The sequence below is a fragment of the Scyliorhinus torazame genome, chromosome 13 (genome assembly GCF_047496885.1).
Source record: "Scyliorhinus torazame isolate Kashiwa2021f chromosome 13, sScyTor2.1, whole genome shotgun sequence".
In the NCBI taxonomy this organism is placed as follows: Eukaryota; Metazoa; Chordata; class Chondrichthyes; order Carcharhiniformes; family Scyliorhinidae; genus Scyliorhinus; species Scyliorhinus torazame.
The window spans coordinates 128683988-128704049 of NC_092719.1; the positions used below are offsets into that span (position 1 = coordinate 128683988).

Below are 20062 nucleotides of genomic sequence, written 5' to 3' on the forward strand. Positions count from 1 at the left end.
TTCAACTTAAGGTTGAATGGTGGAGCAGTTTAGGCAGGGAACAGGACAAAGGAAGTTAAAACCTTTACAAACAGTGGAGGGGGCATGGGAGTGGCAGGAATTAAAAAAAAATTAATTTATGGAATATGAACATCACTGGCTAGGCCACCATTTAATGCATTTCCCCAATTACCGGAGAGGTGGTGAGCTGCCATCTTGAACCGTTGCAGTCCAGGTGTTGCAAGAACACCCAGTGCAGTTAGGAATGGAGTCCCAGAAACCATCAACTCTGAAGGAGAGAATGCAGTGTTATTCTGAGGCAAAGCTTTGAAGATGGGATTGATAAATTTGATGTGCTGGATTGAGGAGCAGGTAAGGGCAATACAGGGAAATGGGAAGCTGTGTTTTGGACAAGTTGGAAATGCCAGTTTGAAGTGGTCCATATATTACAAGAGATGGTGTTGGTTAAGCCAGGAATGTCAGCCAAGAAATGATACCGTTTTTCTCTGCCAAACAAAATGGAATTTTATACTACTTCCCGAATAGGCAAATTACACCTTCATTCAACATCTGAATGCCTCTTTGGCCATGGCACCTGAAGGAGGAGGAAAGGAATCAAGGGATATCGAGGATAAATGAAGTTAAGGTTTAGATCAGCCTCGACCTTGCTGAATGGCAGTCGGTTTAAAGAGCCTCATGAGATACTGCACTTATTTATGATGTTTCCTATTGTGTCATTCAATTTTCTTAAGACAACTAAAATTATATCACTCCTTAATCAAGGCACAGCATCAGAACCAACTGTTCACGGGGCAGCACAATGGTTAGCACCGCTGCCTCACGAAACTGGGGTCCCAGGTTTGATCCCGGCACTGGGTCACTGTCCATGTGGAATTTGCACATTCTCCCCATGTTTGCGTGGGTTTAGCCCCCACAACCCAAAGATGTGCAGGGTAGGTGGATTGGGCGCGCTAAATTGCCCTTTATTGGAAAAAATGAATTGGTTACTCTAAATTTAGAAAACAAAATTCTGATCAGAATTACGATGCTAGTTTGCCAACATTGACCTGTTTGATTCCACGCAATAGTTTTAAAATATAAATCCCACAGAAATCCAGTACCTTCAAGTCTTACAGGAGATTTGCAATGAACCACCCATGAAGGGAATAAAAAAGCAATGCTGCAAAACAAAAACAAAAACTACAAAAGCAGCGCTTGCATCTTTATTTAAAGCATGTGCACATGAATCACCAAACTCCCATTTGCCCTGACAATATCTCAGAACATGACCAGTGTCTAGACCAATGAGTCATGTAAAAAGGTTGCTATGTAATATGGTGATCATTGCAACGCAGCCCTGGCCTGTGCCAAATACTGAAAAAAATTGAAAAACACAACTTGTATCCTTTAACTCACTTGGTATTGAATCACACCACAATAATATTGCTGAAGTAACATTTCATAATATTGGTGGTGTTAGGCAAGCCATTTCTCAACTCATGTTCCAGATGCAGCATTTAACAGTAGCAGTAAATCTGCAAGTGTACATGTCCTATAACTGCCAGCTACCAAGGAAACAGACTGCGCGAGGTCACCATCCAATCACCAACAGGAAGGGCACAATAACTATATTCACCTGCACCTCCCAACTCACCCAAATCCTTCAAAAGTGAGCACTAGGACATGACAAGTTTCAATGGCCCCCCATGCAGCCCAACTGCCACAAAACGTGCACTCTTTATAAATTGATAATCAGAATTACAAGCCTTATTGTACAGCATGCACCTCGAGAGCACTAAATAAATGCAATTTGTTGCATATCACAGGCAGTAGATGTACACATCCAGCTGCAATGTCAGCACTTGATTCTGATTTTAGCCAGGCTATAGTGTGAGCAGTAAAGCACAGTCTCAAGGAAGAGTCTACCATGATGTGCATCCTGGCCACCATTTTACATATTAAGCAGAGGCTCGGCGAGAAATTAGCTTACTCTCCTCCTGGAGTCGACTTCTACCACAACTTGCAAATAAGCATACACACACCAAAAAAGAAATCTCAAGGATATTTCGTCCCAACCTGCTCCCAAAATGATAACTCACACTGGGCTAAGTTCCATAGACATTAGAAGTCTCAAATACCTCATTGAAATGATGATTCTTGAGTGAACCTAGAAAACTGAAAATTGAGCACCACATCGAAATGATGATTCTTGAGTGAACCTAGAAAACTGAAAATTGAGCACCTTTTAACCAGAGTAGCTAGACACCAATCACCAACAGGAACCGTGGCTGCATTTTCGAACCCCTTGGCCAAGATTATCCAAATCAGCGGAGAGCAGAGTAAATTGGATCTTTATGGCTCATTGTTGCGCATTAACAACTGAACCATAAGGAGATATCTACATGATGTCTTTCTTCATACATCACTCAAGCTGCAGCTTCACTTGTCTTTCTATTTCTAATAATTTTGGTTTACAATCAAAGTGGCCAAGCTTCGCCAATGACTGCAAAGAAAGAGCACACTGCACCTATCAGAAAGATATTCTGACACACTTCAACAGCAACAGCAAAAAGGCTAAATGTTTTATAGTACAAACTGTGTCCGAATCAATGTCACTCCATCAACCAGGGGAGTAGGTCATTTGGCCGTTTAAGCCTGCTCCACCATTCAATTAGATCTTGGTTGACCTGGGCATCAACTTTATTTACGACCTTGGTTCCATATCTCTAGCATAAACTTCAAAAATATACTGCTTCAAATCTTGAAAACACCCACTGTGATTGCATCGTCAGCCTTTTAAGGGGACAGAAGATGTGTTCTGATTTCCACTACCCTTTAAGTGCTTCCCAACTGCACTCCCAAATGGCCTGGCCGCATCTTTAACACCATCTCCACTTGCTCATGATCACCACCCCGCCCACCAGAGAAAATTGTTTCTTTGTCCTTTAAATTCTTTTAAAACCTGAGATCGGATTACCCCTCAATCGTCAATGTTCATTGGAAAACAAGTCAAGTTTACGGATAAGAAATAAAACCAAAATACACATTTGTCAGAGTAGTTTGGTTATATTTACCATACAGTAAGGATTCAACCAATGATGGAGTGATTACATTTTGGGGCTTGGGGGAACCATGTGATGCAGGTGCGAAAATAGCAGCTTTTCCGCAGGCTTTGGTGCTCTTTTTGTATCCGGTTTGCGAGGCACATGCTTGCCTAATCATAGAATCTACAGTGCAGAAGGAGGCTATTCGGCCCTTCCAGTCTGCACCAGCTCTTGGGAAGAACACCCTACTTAAGCCCACGCATCCAACCTATCCCTGTAACCCCACCTGACCCAAGGACAATTTATTAGCATGTCCAATCCACCTAACCTGCACATCTTTGGACTGTGGGAGAAAACCGGAGCACCTGGAGGAAACGCACGCTGACACGGGGAGAATGTGCAGACTCCGTTCAGACAGTGACTCAAGCCGGGAATCGAACTGTGAAGCAACTGTTCTAACCACTGTGCTACCGTGCCGCCCCTCTGTAGCATGTCCCTAGAAGATTTTTGGATGAGTGGTGGAAAATAAATGTCGAGGAATCCCAAGATATTTGACAATAAAGGGAGCAATCGGATGCAATGGAGGTGAACTGATCCTCGAGCGGAATCTTGACCTTGCACTTTCTAAGGCACTGCAAATAATGACTGCAATCAACAATATCAGAATACTTGATGATAAACTCAACTTGTTGGCACAGAATCGAAGTACTCATGAGACCGAGCTGCAGAATACTAATAAAAGGCTCGATGAAACAGAGGAGAGAATCCTGAATGTTAAAAATGTAGCTTCCTTAGCGGAAATGTCAGAAATACTGGCAGATTTGGAGTAGGTCTGCCGGCCAAAGGAGCGGAGAGCAAGGCTCCATTTAAGCTTTGAGAGAGCTGGCTACATCCCCTTCAGCTGGATGGGAAGGCTGGGCATTTCAAGTTGGAAAGGGTGCACCGCATCCTATCTGAGGCCAAGGGATGATCAATGTTCCAGTGCCATGATCATTCGCTTTCATAACTTCAAAGATCAGCAGAAGCTTCTGGAAGCAGCAAAGCTCCATGAGGGAGCGATAATCTTTTTTATTTCCAGGACTTCTCGGCAGGGACACAGGTGACGCATAGAAGTTTCAATGAAGTTAGAAAACAGCTCAATCCATCTGGAGTGAATTATGCCCTGCTTTATCCAGCGACTCGGAGGGTGATATTCAACAAATCAGTTAAGTCTTTCAATAATCCAGCTAGGGCCTTGGACTTCATAAAGTCCATAGAAGGCTACGACTTGGACTGAATCTTCAGCTTGTTGAAATTCAGATTTCACCATGTTGTGTGTTTTTTTCTGAGTTTTGCATTGTCTTACGTCCTGTTATTTGGAAGATGTCAACAGTTGAGCATTATACTGAATGCCTTATCCCAAGAACCTCAGGGACTATATTATTAATGGGTAGCTGTGCCAAGTGCTAATTATCCGTTGTTTTCTCTTCACATCCTTACATGTGAGTTGTACCTTTAAGAAATGGTGTTTATCAGTGATGTCAGAGTGTGGGGGGAGCTGGCTGTCTGTCAGCTTTTTACTTTTGTTTTAGGCTGTTTGCTGCAGGGTGTGTTTTAGTTTCATTTTCAGTGTTTGGAGCTGAAGCCAGACAAAACAGCTGTACTGCTGATCCCTTTGCCATGAAAAGACTATCACTTGATCATTTGGTGAATTCAGAATTATAAATGTTTTCAGTAGTGAATGTAAACCCTCATGTGCTTCTGTTAAAAGGTGTTACTTTACACTTCTGGATGTTGTTTGGGAAGTTATTAAGGATTTCGTAGAAGTTGTATTCTTTGGGGGTTGCATTTGAATTAATGGTTGCTAAGATGTTTACTGTATGTTTTAACAAGGTTAACTGGGAGTTCATAGAATAAACATTGCTTTGCTTTACAAAATACTTTGATTTCTGCTGTACCACACCTGTAGAGTGGGCCGTGTGCTCCCCATACCACAATCTATTGGAAGTTGTGGGTCAGGTGAATTCCATGATATACGTTGGGCCCAGAACAGCATGCTCTCTTTAATCATAACAGAATTGTGTGGCATCATTGCCCAGAGGTGGGTGGAAGGTTTGTCTTCATGGGTGGGTCCAAAATACAAGAGGACCATTTGGCTCCCACTCCCTCGTCGACTTTTTACTCCTACTCTGTCGTGAAGTAGTCTTCTGGTAGCAATGATTGTATGGCCGTAGGGTTAGTCTTACAGGTCCTCAACTTGTGTTGAGGAACGTCCCCTTAGAGCTATTGCGGTCGTGATTTTTTTGTATTTTTGTGTTGAATCCTGCAATGGTACAGATAGACCTCTTCATAGAATCCCGAAAATGCAGAAGGAAGCCATTTGACCTATCGAGTCTGCACCGACCCTCTGAAAGAGCATCCTACCTAGCCCACTCCCCCACCCAATCCCTGTAACCCCAACTAACGTGCACATCTTTGGACTGTGGGAGGGAAACTGGAGCAGCCAGAGGACATCCTACGCACACAGGGATAACATGCAAACTCCACACAATAACCCAAGGCCAGACTGGAACGCAGATTTCTGGTGCTTTGGGGCAGCAGGGCACCCTACCTCTACCCCACCCTATCCCCGTGACCCCACCTAACCTGGAAATCTTTGGACTGTTGGGAGAAAACTGGAGCACCCAGAAGCAACAGTGCTAACCATTGTGCCACCGAGAAAAGAACATTATATGGATGTTATGGTGCATCTGGTGTAAATTGCGATGTCGAGGGTGGGGTTTGGTGCACGCCCGAAAGTGTGGAAATCCTAACCTATTTTTCTTTGTGGTCGATGCAATGGTGGTAGCTAATTTTAAACTATGTACCTGAAATGTACAGGAAATTCACCATCTTATCAAAAGGAAAAAGATTGTCTTTTATTTAGAGGAGGAAAGTGAACATAGCCCTGTTACAGGAGACTCAATTTTGATGACAAGGAGCAATTACATTGGGGGGGGGGGGGGGGGGGGGGGGGGGGGGGGGGGTGCGCAGCACGGCGTGTGCGGTGGTTAGCACAGCTGCCTCATGGTGCTGAGAACCCAGGTTCGATCCTGGCCCCGGGTCACTGTCCGCGTGGAGTTTGCACATTCCTCCCCGTGTGTGCATGGGACTCACTCCCACGACCCAAAGATGTGTAGGATAGGTGGATTGGCCACCCTAAATTGCCCTTAATTGGAACAGGGTTTTTTTTTTAATGTTTTCAAGTGGAAATGGGATAGGTTGTCGTTGCCTCATTTTCAACCAACAGGGGAGTAACACTTTTGGTCAATAAAAATGTGATTAAGGAGCTTATATATGGAGAATCATTCTCGATAATGAATGCGTATAGCCCTCCAAATCACTTATTTAAGTCTTCATGTACTTTCAGAGCTGACTTTAACCAATTCACTTGAATCCTTTGATGGAAAAGCCCCAATAACCAGTAATCTCTCACCCTATAGAGACACGGTAGCAGTGGTCAGCATTGTTGCTTCACAGCTCCAGGGTCCTAGGTTCGATACCAGGCTTGGGTCACTGTGCGCGGAGAATGCACGTTCTCCCCGTGTCTGCGTGGATTTCCTCCAGGTGCTCGGGTTTCCTCCCACAGTCCAAAGATGTGCAGGTTAGGTGGATTGGCCATGCTAAATTGCCCTTAAGTCTACAAAAAAAAAAAAAGGTTAGGTGGTTAGGGGATAGGGTGGAGGTGTGGGCTTGGATAGGGTGCTCTTTCCAAGGGCTGGTGCAGACTCGATGGGCCAAAGGGCCTCCTCCGGCACTGTAAATTCTATGATTTTATCGGCAAGGGCATTGGTGTCAGTTATGCGAGGAGGTGGAATATCTAGACATGTGGAGGACTTTACATCCTAAATGTAAAGACTTTACATTTTTCTCACTCCTCATCAATGTCATACTAGAATTGACTATTTCCTCATGCCTAGAGAAATCTTGCCATTCAATATCCTTGTTGTGTTCTATGGGTAACATTGTGAGCTCTTATCATCGTACCTTCCTTGAGTTTTTAAACTCGAGAGTTTGCCTCCCCCCCCCCCCCCCCCGATCTAGCTAATGGTGCTTCGATACATCTCCAGTTGGGGATAAATCCTTTACACCAGAGACAAAGAAGCTGAATTAGGTCACTCGGCCCATCAAGTTTGCTCTGCCATTTATTCGTGGCTGATACTTTTTGCATCCCCATTCTCCTGCCCTTCTCTCATAACCCTGATCCCCTTATTAATCAAGAACCTATCAATCTCTGTCCTTAAAGACACCAAGTGATTTGGTCACCACAACCTTCTGTGGCAAAGAGTTCCACAGATTTACCACCCTCTGGCTGAAGAAATTCCTCCTCATCTCTGTTTCAAAGGATCATCCTTCAGTTGATGCTGTGCCCTCGGGTTCTAGATTTTTCCTACGAGTGGAAACATACTCTCTACGTCCACTCTATCTAGGCCTCACAGTATCCTGTAAGTTTCAATAAGATCCCCCCTCATCCTTCTAAACTCCAAAGAGTACAGACACAGATTCCTCACCGCCACACTTGGAATAGTGTGTCCAGTTCTGGTCCCCTCATTATAGGAGGATGTGGATGTTTTGGAGAGGATGCAGAGGAGATTTACCAGGACGCTGCCTAGACTGAAAGCATGTCTTATGAAGAAATGTTGATGCAGCTACGGCTTTTCTCACTGGAGCAAATGATGAAGAGATGTGACGTGATAGAGGTGTACAAGCTGATGAGGCTGATATCAGAGGTAGGTTCTTTACATAGGTGGGTGCGTGGAATGCACTGCCAACAGGAAGGTGGTGGAGCCGGAGTCATTAGGGACATTAAGCGACTCTTGGAAAGGCACATGGACAGCAGTAAATTGAAAGAGTGTAGGTTAGGTTGATCTTAGATTAGGATAAATGGTCGGCACAACATTGTGGGGCGAAGGGCATGTACATTGCTGTACTATTCTATGTTCCTCATACGACAAGCTCTTCAATCCAGAGAGTCATTCTTGTGAACCTCCTCTGGACCATTTCCAAGGCCAGCACATCCTTCCTTAGATACGGTATATAGCCTCAGAAGCACATCCCTGGTCTTGTATTCGACATGAATGCTAACATTACATTTGCCTTCCTAACTGCCGACTGAACCTGCAAATTAACCTTAAGAGAATCTTGAACAAGGACTCCCAAGCCCCTCTGTGCTTCTGATTTCCCAAGCATTTCACCATTTAGAAAATAGTCTATGCCTCCATTCCCTCCTTCCAAAGTACCTCACACTTTTCCACATTGTATCCCATCTGCCACTTCTTTGCCCACTCTCCTAGCCTGTCCAACTCCTTCTGCAACCCCCTGCTTCCTTAATACTACCTGGCCCTACAGATCTTTTTATCATCTGCAAACTTAGCAACAGTGCCTTCAGTTCCTTCTATGTATTAGGTGAAAAGTTGTGGTCCCAGAACAGATCCTTGAGGCACACCAATAGTCACTAGCTACATATTTTTGAACTAATTGATTCTCTTTCTGATGTGATCCTCTCTATTTTGTGGGAGACTTGCAAGGCTTATGCTAGGGGATTGGTTAGAATGTATAGTCTAATGTACGCAAGTCTGATACATTCTGTAAAGTGTGCAACTCCTATCTCAAATTTCTAGGCTCCACCTTATCTGACCTGGCCCTGGAATGCTTCCCATGAGCCATATTGCAAATTGCCATCTCGATAGAGGGGTGCATCTTGATTCTTATCCTGTTATGTTTATTTAAAAGTCCTTATATCTCCTTTTCTCTTCTCCTCCCCCTGCCCTTTTCTGATTGATCCGATCTATATTGGAGACACTAATTCTTCAAGACTGTTTTCTGAATTTGTGTCTTTCTCGGTTCTTACATTTGAGGAAATATTTGTTCTGTACTGTAACAGTTCCGTTATCTGTAAAAATGATAAAACTATGGGGACACCCAAGAGGCCAGTAGCAGAGACACTGATCTGAAGGGTAATGAGATAGGGAAGGATGAAGCCATGACTGGAGGTTTGGGGTGGGGGAGGGCAGGAATTTGAAAATGAGGATGAGAATTCTCAAATCGAGGTGCTGCTGGAGCACACGCCAACATATTCAGTAAGCACAGGAGTGATGGGTGAGTGGAATTTTGTGATAGTTGGTAAATAAATAAATCAAATAGTTCTGCATGAACTATGTCCATGGTAAGCACAGGTGCTTCACAGCTCCAGGGTCCCAGGTTTGATTCCCAGCTTGGGTCACTGTCTGTGCGGAGTCTGCACTCTTCCCGTGTCTGGGCGCTCCGGTTTCCTCCCAGATGTGCAAGTTAGGTGGATTGGCCATGCTAAATTGCCCTTAGTGCCCAAAAAAGGTTAGGTGGGGTTACGGGGATAGGGTGGAGATATAGGCTTGGGTAGGGTGCTCTTTCCAAGGGCCGTTGCAGACTCGATGGGCCGAACGGCCTCCTTCAGCACTGTAAATTTTATGATTGAGGTCAAATTCCTGCAGTGTAAATTGGGACAGGCCAGGAGAGCACAGGAATCGTTGAGACTAGACTGGATGAGGGATTCAGCATCAGATAAAAAGCACAGTATCCATCTCAGCGGGGTCAGAGTCTAGCTGTACAAGTCATGCGGACAGCAAGGTATATTGCACCAGGTCCTGTTAAGTAAAAATTGCTTCACTGCGACAGCAGGCAGCCAGGTCAAGTTCAGAAAATACAAATTCCATTCAATTAATGCAGCGTGCAAATTTCCTTAAGTATCTTGCCATCAAATTTTGCAGCTCCACAGTTTCAATACTACAGTAACTGATCTTGTAGTTCGGCGGCATTCACATTGCTCTAGCTTCTATTACAAAAATCTTAGCACCGTGTGTAAATTACTGCTTCGCAATGATACATCACAGCACCTCAATGTATAACCTGTTTTTTTATGTGGATAAACCCCAAGCTGCCTATTATGACTCCTGGAACAAGCTACAATGTGAACAGGATGTTGCCCAGATACATTGTTGCCTGGTTATGTGCCACTGGATGTCAGTGCCTGTAGCCTGCAAATTTAGACTCTTGCTCCAAAATGCAGACGGATCCAAATAAACATGGCAGCATCTCCCATCTTTTGAATCTGGTGTCTTACTTGCAGCGATCTAAGTTGTGACAGCGGTGTCAAAAAATCTCATTTTAGCACAGAGGTTTATTGCACAATACCAACTGATACAACATTGCGGGGAGAAAACTAGGATCTCTGAAACACTGCTCACATTAACGAAAGCAACAGCTAAACTGTGCTAGAATCCCCCGCGTGGCAAAGCTACGATATATTTGGGCTAAAAATGCCAAAAATAACAATTCTAACCTGTAAAGCAATCAGAGCAAAATTACCACCACTGCAATAGTTCTGCACACAATCTACACCGCGGAAATTAGAGACAGGTAGAAATTACATGACCAAGTCGCAGACCACACCCAACAACAACTTCCACACCCAACAACAACCTCCAGACCACCTCTACAATGCTGGATGTTCCACTGAAAGCAATAATGTTCATCAAAACAGTTATCTTCAGAAAAAAATCTTGAGCTGAAATGCAGGTTTATTAGCACACAGTTTGGTAAGCTAAAACAAAGTAACATCCAGGTAAACAGTACACTTCCCATACCCTCCTATTACACAATTGAAAAGCTGCATTCATCTGCTGTAAATACACTAGATCTGCAGTACTATTAACTTGAATCTAATCCCCATCACATCATATATCTCATAACTTGCCCTCTTCTGCAATCTGACATCCAAACTACTGCAGGATGATGCAGAACAAAGATAAAATTCAACTGTCAAAACTGGTGATCAATATCATTTTAAATTTGGTGGTGGTGGGGGAGGGGACCTCTGCTTAGCTCAAGACAAAAATTTAATTCTGCTCAATCTATATTTTGAAATATCATGGAGGAATTTAGAACCCTTAATCCTCTAGTCCATAAAGGTATGCCATTCCAAAAAGTAAATTCACTCAATTTATGCTGCTTAATTGACAAAATAGATACACAAGTAACATTGACTGGAAACAATTTCTGAGAGGACTCGACAAGTAGAATCTTCAAGTCTTCTTCCCCTGGCTGAACAGTTTGCAAACAGGGTCATTATTTGTAGCACAGGGTTGAGCCATTTTAGAACGGAGATAGGGAAGAAAATTCTTCAGAAGGTTTTGAATTGTAGAAATTCTCTACCCCAGATTTTGTCATTGAGTAATATAGAGTCGCCAGAGCCCCAGATGACCATAGGCGGCTGCCCGTTTTGAGGGAGAGCGCTGACTGGTGTGGATTTAACCTGGGGATCAGCACACCTCAGGTGCAAGGCGAATAACAGCAGCCGGTACCACAATTGCAGGGGGGGGGGGGGGGGAGAAGAGGGGGGCTGTGGGCTGTGGGGAGGAAGAGGAGGGAGGGGGGCTGTGGGGGGGGAGGGGAGGGGGGAAGAGGAGGGAGGGGGGCTGTGGGGGGGGGAAGAGGAGGGAGGGGGCGGTGGTGGGGGGGGGGAGGGGGGGAGGGGGGCTGTGGGGGGGGGAGGGGAGGGAGGGGGGCTGTGGGGGGGGCAGGAGGGAGGGGGCTGTGGAGGAGGGGGGAGAGGAGGGAGGGGGGCTGTGGGGAGGCGGAGGGGGGCTGCGGCTGTGCGGCGTGCTGCGGCGTGCGGGGAGTGTGGGGGCTGTGGCATGTGGGGAGGTTGTGGTGTGTGGGGAGGCTGTGGCGTGTCGGGAGTGTGGGGGGGGCTGTGGCATGTGGAGAGTGTGGGGGGGCTGTGGCATGTGGGGAGTGTGGGGGGGCTGTGGCATGTGGGGAGTGTGGGGGGGCTGTGGCATGTGGGGAGTGTGGGGGGGCTGTGGCGTGTGGGGAGTGTGGGGGGGGCTGTGGCGTGTGGGGAGTGCGGGGGGGGCTGTGGCGTGTGGAGAGTGTGGGGGGGCTGTGGTGGGTGGAGAGGTTGTGGCGTGTCGGGAGTGTGGGCGGGCCGTGGCGGGTGGGGAGTGTGGGGGGCCGTGGCGGGTGGGGAGTGTGGGGGGCCGTGGCGGGTGGGGAGTGTGGGGGGCCGTGGCGGGTGGGGAGTGTGGGGGGCCGTGGCGGGTGGGGAGTGTGGGGGGCCGTGGCGGGTGGGGAGTGTGGGGGGCCGTGGCGGGTGGGGAGTGTGGGGGGCCGTGGCGGGTGGGGAGTGTGGGGGGCCGTGGCGGGTGGGGAGTGTGGGGGGCCGTGGCGGGTGGGGAGTGTGGGGGGCCGTGGCGGGTGGGGAGTGTGGGGGGCCGTGGCGGGTGGGGAGTGTGGGGGGCCGTGGCGGGTGGGGAGTGTGGGGGGCCGTGGCGGGTGGGGAGTGTGGGGGGCCGTGGCGGGTGGGGAGTGTGGGGGGCCGTGGCGGGTGGGGAGTGTGGGGGGCCGTGGCGGGTGGGGAGTGTGGGGGGCCGTGGCGGGTGGGGAGTGTGGGGGGCCGTGGCGGGTGGGGAGTGTGGGGGGCCGTGGCGGGTGGGGAGTGTGGGGGGCCGTGGCGGGTGGGGAGTGTGGGGGGCCGTGGCGGGTGGGGAGTGTGGGGGGCCGTGGCGGGTGGGGAGTGTGGGGGGCCGTGGCGGGTGGGGAGTGTGGGGGGCCGTGGCGGGTGGGGAGTGTGGGGGGCCGTGGCGGGTGGGGAGTGTGGGGGGCCGTGGCGGGTGGGGAGTGTGGGGGGCCGTGGCGGGTGGGGAGTGTGGGGGGCCGTGGCGGGTGGGGAGTGTGGGGGGCCGTGGCGGGTGGGGAGTGTGGGGGGCCGTGGCGGGTGGGGAGTGTGGGGGGCCGTGGCGGGTGGGGAGTGTGGGGGGCCGTGGCGGGTGGGGAGTGTGGGGGGCCGTGGCGGGTGGGGAGTGTGGGGGGCCGTGGCGGGTGGGGAGTGTGGGGGGCCGTGGCGGGTGGGGAGTGTGGGGGGCCGTGGCGGGTGGGGAGTGTGGGGGGCCGTGGCGGGTGGGGAGTGTGGGGGGCCGTGGCGGGTGGGGAGTGTGGGGGGCCGTGGCGGGTGGGGAGTGTGGGGGGCCGTGGCGGGTGGGGAGTGTGGGGGGCCGTGGCGGGTGGGGAGTGTGGGGGGCCGTGGCGGGTGGGGAGTGTGGGGGGCCGTGGCGGGTGGGGAGTGTGGGGGGCCGTGGCGGGTGGGGAGTGTGGGGGGCCGTGGCGGGTGGGGAGTGTGGGGGGCCGTGGCGGGTGGGGAGTGTGGGGGGCCGTGGCGGGTGGGGAGTGTGGGGGGCCGTGGCGGGTGGGGAGTGTGGGGGGCCGTGGCGGGTGGGGAGTGTGGGGGGCCGTGGCGGGTGGGGAGTGTGGGGGGCCGTGGCGGGTGGGGAGTGTGGGGGGCCGTGGCGGGTGGGGAGTGTGGGGGGCCGTGGCGGGTGGGGAGTGTGGGGGGCCGTGGCGGGTGGGGAGTGTGGGGGGCCGTGGCGGGTGGGGAGTGTGGGGGGCCGTGGCGGGTGGGGAGTGTGGGGGGCCGTGGCGGGTGGGGAGTGTGGGGGGCCGTGGCGGGTGGGGAGTGTGGGGGGCCGTGGCGGGTGGGGAGTGTGGGGGGCCGTGGCGGGTGGGGAGTGTGGGGGGCCGTGGCGGGTGGGGAGTGTGGGGGGCCGTGGCGGGTGGGGAGTGTGGGGGGCCGTGGCGGGTGGGGAGTGTGGGGGGCCGTGGCGGGTGGGGAGTGTGGGGGGCCGTGGCGGGTGGGGAGTGTGGGGGGCCGTGGCGGGTGGGGAGTGTGGGGGGCCGTGGCGGGTGGGGAGTGTGGGGGGCCGTGGCGGGTGGGGAGTGTGGGGGGCCGTGGCGGGTGGGGAGTGTGGGGGGCCGTGGCGGGTGGGGAGTGTGGGGGGCCGTGGCGGGTGGGGAGTGTGGGGGGCCGTGGCGGGTGGGGAGTGTGGGGGGCCGTGGCGGGTGGGGAGTGTGGGGGCCGTGGCGGGTGGGGAGTGTGGGGGGCCGTGGCGGGTGGGGAGTGTGGGGGGCCGTGGCGGGTGGGGAGTCTGGGGGGCCGTGGCGGGTGGGGAGTCTGGGGGGCCGTGGCGGGTGGGGAGTCTGGGGGGCCGTGGCGGGTGGGGAGTCTGGGGGGCCGTGGCGGGTGGGGCCGGGGTCTGGGGGGCCGTGGCGGGTGGGGAGTCTGGGGGGCCGTGGCGGGTGGGGAGTCTGGGGGCCGTGGCGGGTGGGGAGTCTGGGGGGCCGTGGCGGGTGGGGAGTCTGGGGGGCCGTGGCGGGTGGGGAGTCTGGGGGGCCGTGGCGGGTGGGGAGTCTGGGGGGCCGTGGCGGGTGGGGAGTCTGGGGGGCCGTGGCGGGTGGGGAGTCTGGGGGGCCGTGGCGGGTGGGGAGTCTGGGGGGGCCGTGGCGGGTGGGGAGTCTGGGGGGCCGTGGCGGGTGGGGAGTCTGGGGGGCCGTGGCGGGTGGGGAGTCTGGGGGGCCGTGGCGGGTGGGGAGTCTGGGGGGCCGTGGCGGGTGGGGAGTCTGGGGGGCCGTGGCGGGTGGGGAGTCTGGGGGGCCGTGGCGGGTGGGGAGTCTGGGGGGCCGTGGCGGGTGGGGAGTCTGGGGGGCCGTGGCGGGTGGGGAGTCTGGGGGGCCGTGGCGGGTGGGGAGTCTGGGGGGCCGTGGCGGGTGGGGAGTCTGGGGGGCCGTGGCGGGTGGGGAGTCTGGGGGGCCGTGGCGGGTGGGGAGTCTGGGGGGCCGTGGCGGGTGGGGAGTCTGGGGGGCCGTGGCGGGTGGGGAGTCTGGGGGGCCGTGGCGGGTGGGGAGTCTGGGGGGCCGTGGCGGGTGGGGAGTCTGGGGGGCCGTGGCGGGTGGGGAGTCTGGGGGGCCGTGGCGGGTGGGGAGTCTGGGGGGCCGTGGCGGGTGGGGAGTCTGGGGGGCCGTGGCGGGTGGGGAGTCTGGGGGGCCGTGGCGGGTGGGGAGTCTGGGGGGCCGTGGCGGGTGGGGAGTCTGGGGGGCCGTGGCGGGTGGGGAGTCTGGGGGGCCGTGGCGGGTGGGGAGTCTGGGGGGCCGTGGCGGGTGGGGAGTCTGGGGGGCCGTGGCGGGTGGGGAGTCTGGGGGGCCGTGGCGGGTGGGGAGTCTGGGGGGCCGTGGCGGGTGGGGAGTCTGGGGGGCCGTGGCGGGTGGGGAGTCTGGGGGGCCGTGGCGGGTGGGGAGTCTGGGGGGCCGTGGCGGGTGGGGAGTCTGGGGGGCCGTGGCGGGTGGGGAGTCTGGGGGGCCGTGGCGGGTGGGGAGTCTGGGGGGCCGTGGCGGGTGGGGAGTCTGGGGGGCCGTGGCGGGTGGGGAGTCTGGGGGGCCGTGGCGGGTGGGGAGTCTGGGGGGCCGTGGCGGGTGGGGAGTCTGGGGGGCCGTGGCGGGTGGGGAGTCTGGGGGGCCGTGGCGGGTGGGGAGTCTGGGGGGCCGTGGCGGGCGGGGAGTCTGGGGGGCCGTGGCGGGTGGGGAGTCTGGGGGGCCGTGGCGGGCGGGGAGTCTGGGGGGCCGTGGCGGGTGGGGAGTCTGGGGGGCCGTGGCGGGCGGGGAGTCTGGGGGCCGTGGCGGGCGGGGAGTCTGGGGGGCCGTGGCGGGCGGGGAGTCTGGGGGGCCGTGGCGGGCGGGGAGTCTGGGGGGCCGTGGCGGGCGGGGAGTCTGGGGGGCCGTGGCGGGCGGGGAGTCTGGGGGGCCGTGGCGGGCGGGGAGTCTGGGGGGCCGTGGCGGGCGGGGAGTCTGGGGGGCCGTGGCGGGCGGGGAGTCTGGGGGGCCGTGGCGGGCGGGGAGTCTGGGGGGCCGTGGCGGGCGGGGAGTCTGGGGGGCCGTGGCGGGCGGGGAGTCTGGGGGGCCGTGGCGGGCGGGGAGTCTGGGGGGCCGTGGCGGGCGGGGAGTCTGGGGGGCCGTGGCGGGCGGGGAGTCTGGGGGGCCGTGGCGGGCGGGGAGTCTGGGGGGCCGTGGCGGGCGGGGAGTGTGGGGGGCCGTGGCGGGCGGGGAGTCTGGGGGGCCGTGGCGGGCGGGGAGTGCTGGGGGGCCGTGGCGGGCGGGGAGTGTGGGGGCCGTGGCGGGCGGGGAGTGTGGGGGGCCGTGGCGGGCGGGGAGTGTGGGGGCCGTGGCGGGCGGGGAGTGTGGGGGGCCGTGGCGGGCGGGGAGTGTGGGGGGCCGTGGCGGGCGGGGAGTGTGGGGGGCCGTGGCGGGCGGGGAGTGTGGGGGGCCGTGGCGGGCGGGGAGTGTGGGGGGCCGTGGCGGGCGGGGAGTGTGGGGGGCCGTGGCGGGCGGGGAGTGTGGGGGGCCGTGGCGGGCGGGGAGTGTGGGGGGCTGTGGCGGGCGGGGAGTGTGGGGGGCTGTGGCGGGCGGGGAGTGTGGGGGGCTGTGGCGGGCGGGGAGTGTGGGGGGCTGTGGCGGGCGGGGAGTGTGGGGGGCTGTGGCGGGCGGGGAGTGTGGGGGGCTGTGGCGGGCGGGGAGTGTGGGGGGCTGTGGCGGGCGGGGAGTGTGGGGGGCTGTGGCGGGCGGGGAGTGTGGGGGGCTGTGGCGGGCGGGGAGTGTGGGGGGCTGTGGCGGGCGGGGAGTGTGGGGGGCTGTGGCGGGCGGGGAGTGTGGGGGGCTGTGGCGGGCGGGGAGTGTGGGGGGCTGTGGCGGGCGGGGAGTGTGGGGGGCTGTGGCGGGCGGGGAGTGTGGGGGGCTGTGGCGGGCGGGGAGTGTGGGGGGCTGTGGCGGGCGGGGAGTGTGGGGGGCTGTGGCGGGCGGGGAGTGTGGGGGGCTGTGGCGGGCGGGGAGTGTGGGGGGCTGTGGCGGGCGGGGAGTGTGGGGGGCTGTGGCGGGCGGGGAGTGTGGGGGGCTGTGGCGGGCGGGGAGTGTGGGGGGCTGTGGCGGGTGGGGAGTGTGGGGGGCTGTGGCGGGCGGGGAGTGTGGGGGGCTGTGGCGGGCGGGGAGTGTGGGGGGCTGTGGCGGGCGGGGATTGTGGGGGGCTGTGGCGGGCGGGGAGTGTGGGGGGCTGTGGCGGGCGGGGAGTGTGGGGGGCTGTGGCGGGCGGGGAGTGTGGGGGGCTGTGGCGGGCGGGGAGTGTGGGGGGCTGTGGCGGGCGGGGAGTGTGGGGGGCTGTGGCGGGTGGCGAGTGTGGGGGGCTGTGGCGGGTGGCGAGTGTGGGGGGCTGTGGCAGGTGGGGGGTGTGGGGGGGTTGTTGTGGCGGGTGGGGGCTGTGGCGGGTGGGGGCTGTGGCGGGTGGGGAATGTGGGGGGCTGTGGCGGGTGGGGAGCTGTGGCCGGCGGGGAGTGTGGGGGGCTATGGCCGGCGGGGAGTGTGGGGGCTGTGGCGTGAGGGGAGTGTGGGGGGCTGTGGCGGGCGGGGAGTGTGGGGGGCTGTGGCGGGCGGGGAGTGTGGGGGGCTGTGGCGGGCGGGGAGTGTGGGGGGCTGTGGCGGGCGGGGAGTGTGGGGGGCTGTGGCGGGCGGGGAGTGTGGGGGGCTGTGGCGGGCGGGGAGTGTGGGGGGCTGTGGCGGGCGGGGAGTGTGGGGGCTGTGGCGGGCGGGGAGTGTGGGGGGCTGTGGCGGGCGGGGAGTGTGGGGGGGCTGTGGCGGGTGGGGAGTGTGGGGGGCTGTGGCGGGTGGGGAGTGTGGGGGGGGCTGTGGCGGGTGGGGAGTGTGGGGGGGCTGTGGCGGGTGGCGAGTGTGGGGGGCTGTGGCGGGTGTGGGGGGCTGTGGCGGGTGGCGAGTGTGGGGGGCTGTGGCGGGTGGCAAGTGTGGGGGGCTGTGGCGGGTGGCGAGTGTGGGGGGCTGTGGCGGGTGGCGAGTGTGGGGGGCTGTGGCGGGTGGCGAGTGTGGGGGGCTGTGGCGGGTGGCGAGTGTGGGGGGCTGTGGCGGGTGGCGAGTGTGGGGGGCTGTGGCGGGTGGCGAGTGTGGGGGGCTGTGGCGGGTGGCGAGTGTGGGGGGCTGTGGCGGGTGGCGAGTGTGGGGGGCTGTGGCGGGTGGCGAGTGTGGGGGGCTGTGGCGGGTGGCGAGTGTGGGGGGCTGTGGCGGGTGGCGAGTGTGGGGGGCTGTGGCGGGTGGCGAGTGTGGGGGGCTGTGGCGGGTGGCGAGTGTGGGGGGCTGTGGCGGGTGGCGAGTGTGGGGGGCTGTGGCGGGTGGCGAGTGTGGGGGGCTGTGGCGGGTGGCGAGTGTGGGGGGCTGTGGCGGGTGGCGAGTGTGGGGGGCTGTGGCGGGTGGCGAGTGTGGGGGGGGGGTGTTGTGGCGGGTGGGGAGTGTGGGGGGTGGGGAGTGTGGGGGGCTGTGGCCGGCGGGGAGTGTGGGGGGCTGTGGCCGGCGGGGAGTGTGGGGGGCTGTGGCGGGTGGGGAGTGTGGGGGGCTGGGGAGTGTGGGGGGGGCTGTGGCGGGTGGGGAGTGTGGGGGGCTGTGGCGGGTGGGGAGTGTGGGGGGCTGTGGCGTGTGGGGTTTGGGCGTGGTGTGACCGGCAGCAGGTTGAGAAGTGGGGGAGGAGGATTATGTGGGTCGGCCTTAGGCTCACTCACCGCGATAACGTTGACGAAGGTGGTCTTGCCCGAATATTGCAGCCCGACCAGTGTCAGCTCCATCTCCTCCTTCCAGAACAGCGACTTGATCCAGTCCAGCAGCCGGTTGAAAAGCGCCAGCATCCTGAGTGAGTTTGGGCGGAGATTCGGTGCCGGATGAGAAAGGGCCGCTGCCGCGCTGGGCCAGGACACCGGGGGGGGGGGGGGGGGGGGGGCTGCAGGCAGCTGCTCACACAGCACCGGAAACAGCAACCCGTCAGCTGACTGGAGCAGCGAAACACTGGGATGCTAGTGTCGCGGACCAGAAGGATCCTGGGATACTGGAAGAGCGGGAATCGAGAATCTTGGGATGCAGAAGGAACCAGCCCTGGTGGGTCCTGGGAGAATGTTCACTGGGGTGATGAAGGAGCGAACCGTGGAGGGTACTGGGATATTGGAGGAATAGACTATGGGGGACTCTGGGATACTGAATGAACCACCCCGATTGTCACAGAACTCGGGGGGAGTGGCGGTTGCTGCACACTCTAGCGTTCAGAGCAAGGAACAGCAACAGACCTGTTCCTATGCCATTTAATTGTGGAGGCCCAAGGAATAACATGAAAATTATAAATAAAAAATATATTATCAAATTAAATAAATAATATTGCTACAATGACGCCTGGACACTCTAGTTCCTTGAAAACCTAGTCATGGAATGCATACAACACCGAGGGAAACCATTTGGCCCATCGTGTATGTGCCAGTTCTTTGGAACAGCAATTTATTTAATCCTATTTGCCTTTTCTCCATGGACCAGCATATTTGGTCCTCTTCATATAAATATCCAAATTATTTTCGTACGCTGTGTTTGAATCTGCCATCATTACAGTCTGCGGCAGCAAATTCCAGACCCTAACCCTCACAGTTTACAAAGGGTTTTCATCATGTTGCCACTATTTTCTTTGTCATTCACCTTAAGGTTCTTGATTCTTCTGACACACTATCTCATCCGCCTAGACCCCTCATGACTTTGGACAATTCTGTCAAATCGTGTCTTATCTAAAGAGAACAACACCAGCTTCTCCAACCCGTCCACTGAAGGACCCTGGAATCATTCTCATAAACCTTTTTTGCATCCATTATAATGCTTTCATATCTTTCCTGAAGTCTGGTAGAATGAACAGCATAGAATATAGTTATGGCCAAAAATTGGAAGGCCTCAATTAAGGTTCCATTGCCTCAGGAATCCGTGTGACGATGTCCTGGGACTGTGATGATTGGCCTCCAGCAAACACAGCCTTCTTCCTTTATGGTGGGCATGACTCCAGCCACTTGAGTGGTTTCCCCTTGATGCCATGCTTTGCCAAATACTGCTGCCTTGATGTCAAGGGCAATTACATCTGTTCCTTTTTCAGGTTCACCTGGGCACATACGTAGATGCAAAAACGAGGCAGAGGTTCGGACAGAATGGTCCTCTCAACCACGTCTACCCAAAACTCTTAAGCCAGGCCCAAGAGCTGATTCAGAAGGGAGAGCTTCAACTTACCCACCTCTGCACTTAGGTGGCCGAGAAATGTGGGACTGAAGTGCAGCCAGCAATTGAAGAGAAGGTCTTCAAGTAGAGGAGGA

The 20062-nt window shown here is 56.9% G+C and overlaps 1 protein-coding gene across 1 annotated transcript in view; it reads right to left on the reverse strand.

The window, feature by feature from the left end:
• arl8ba (ADP-ribosylation factor-like 8Ba) overlaps positions 1-18794 on the reverse strand; it is a 78778-nt gene extending 59984 nt beyond the window's left edge. Inside the window, exon 1 of the mRNA XM_072472134.1 lies at positions 18455-18794. Within this exon, the coding sequence (XP_072328235.1) occupies positions 18455-18577 (123 nt within the window). The 5' untranslated portion in view covers positions 18578-18794. The remainder of the gene's footprint in view (positions 1-18454) is intronic.
• Positions 18795-20062: the final 1268 nt, after the last annotated feature.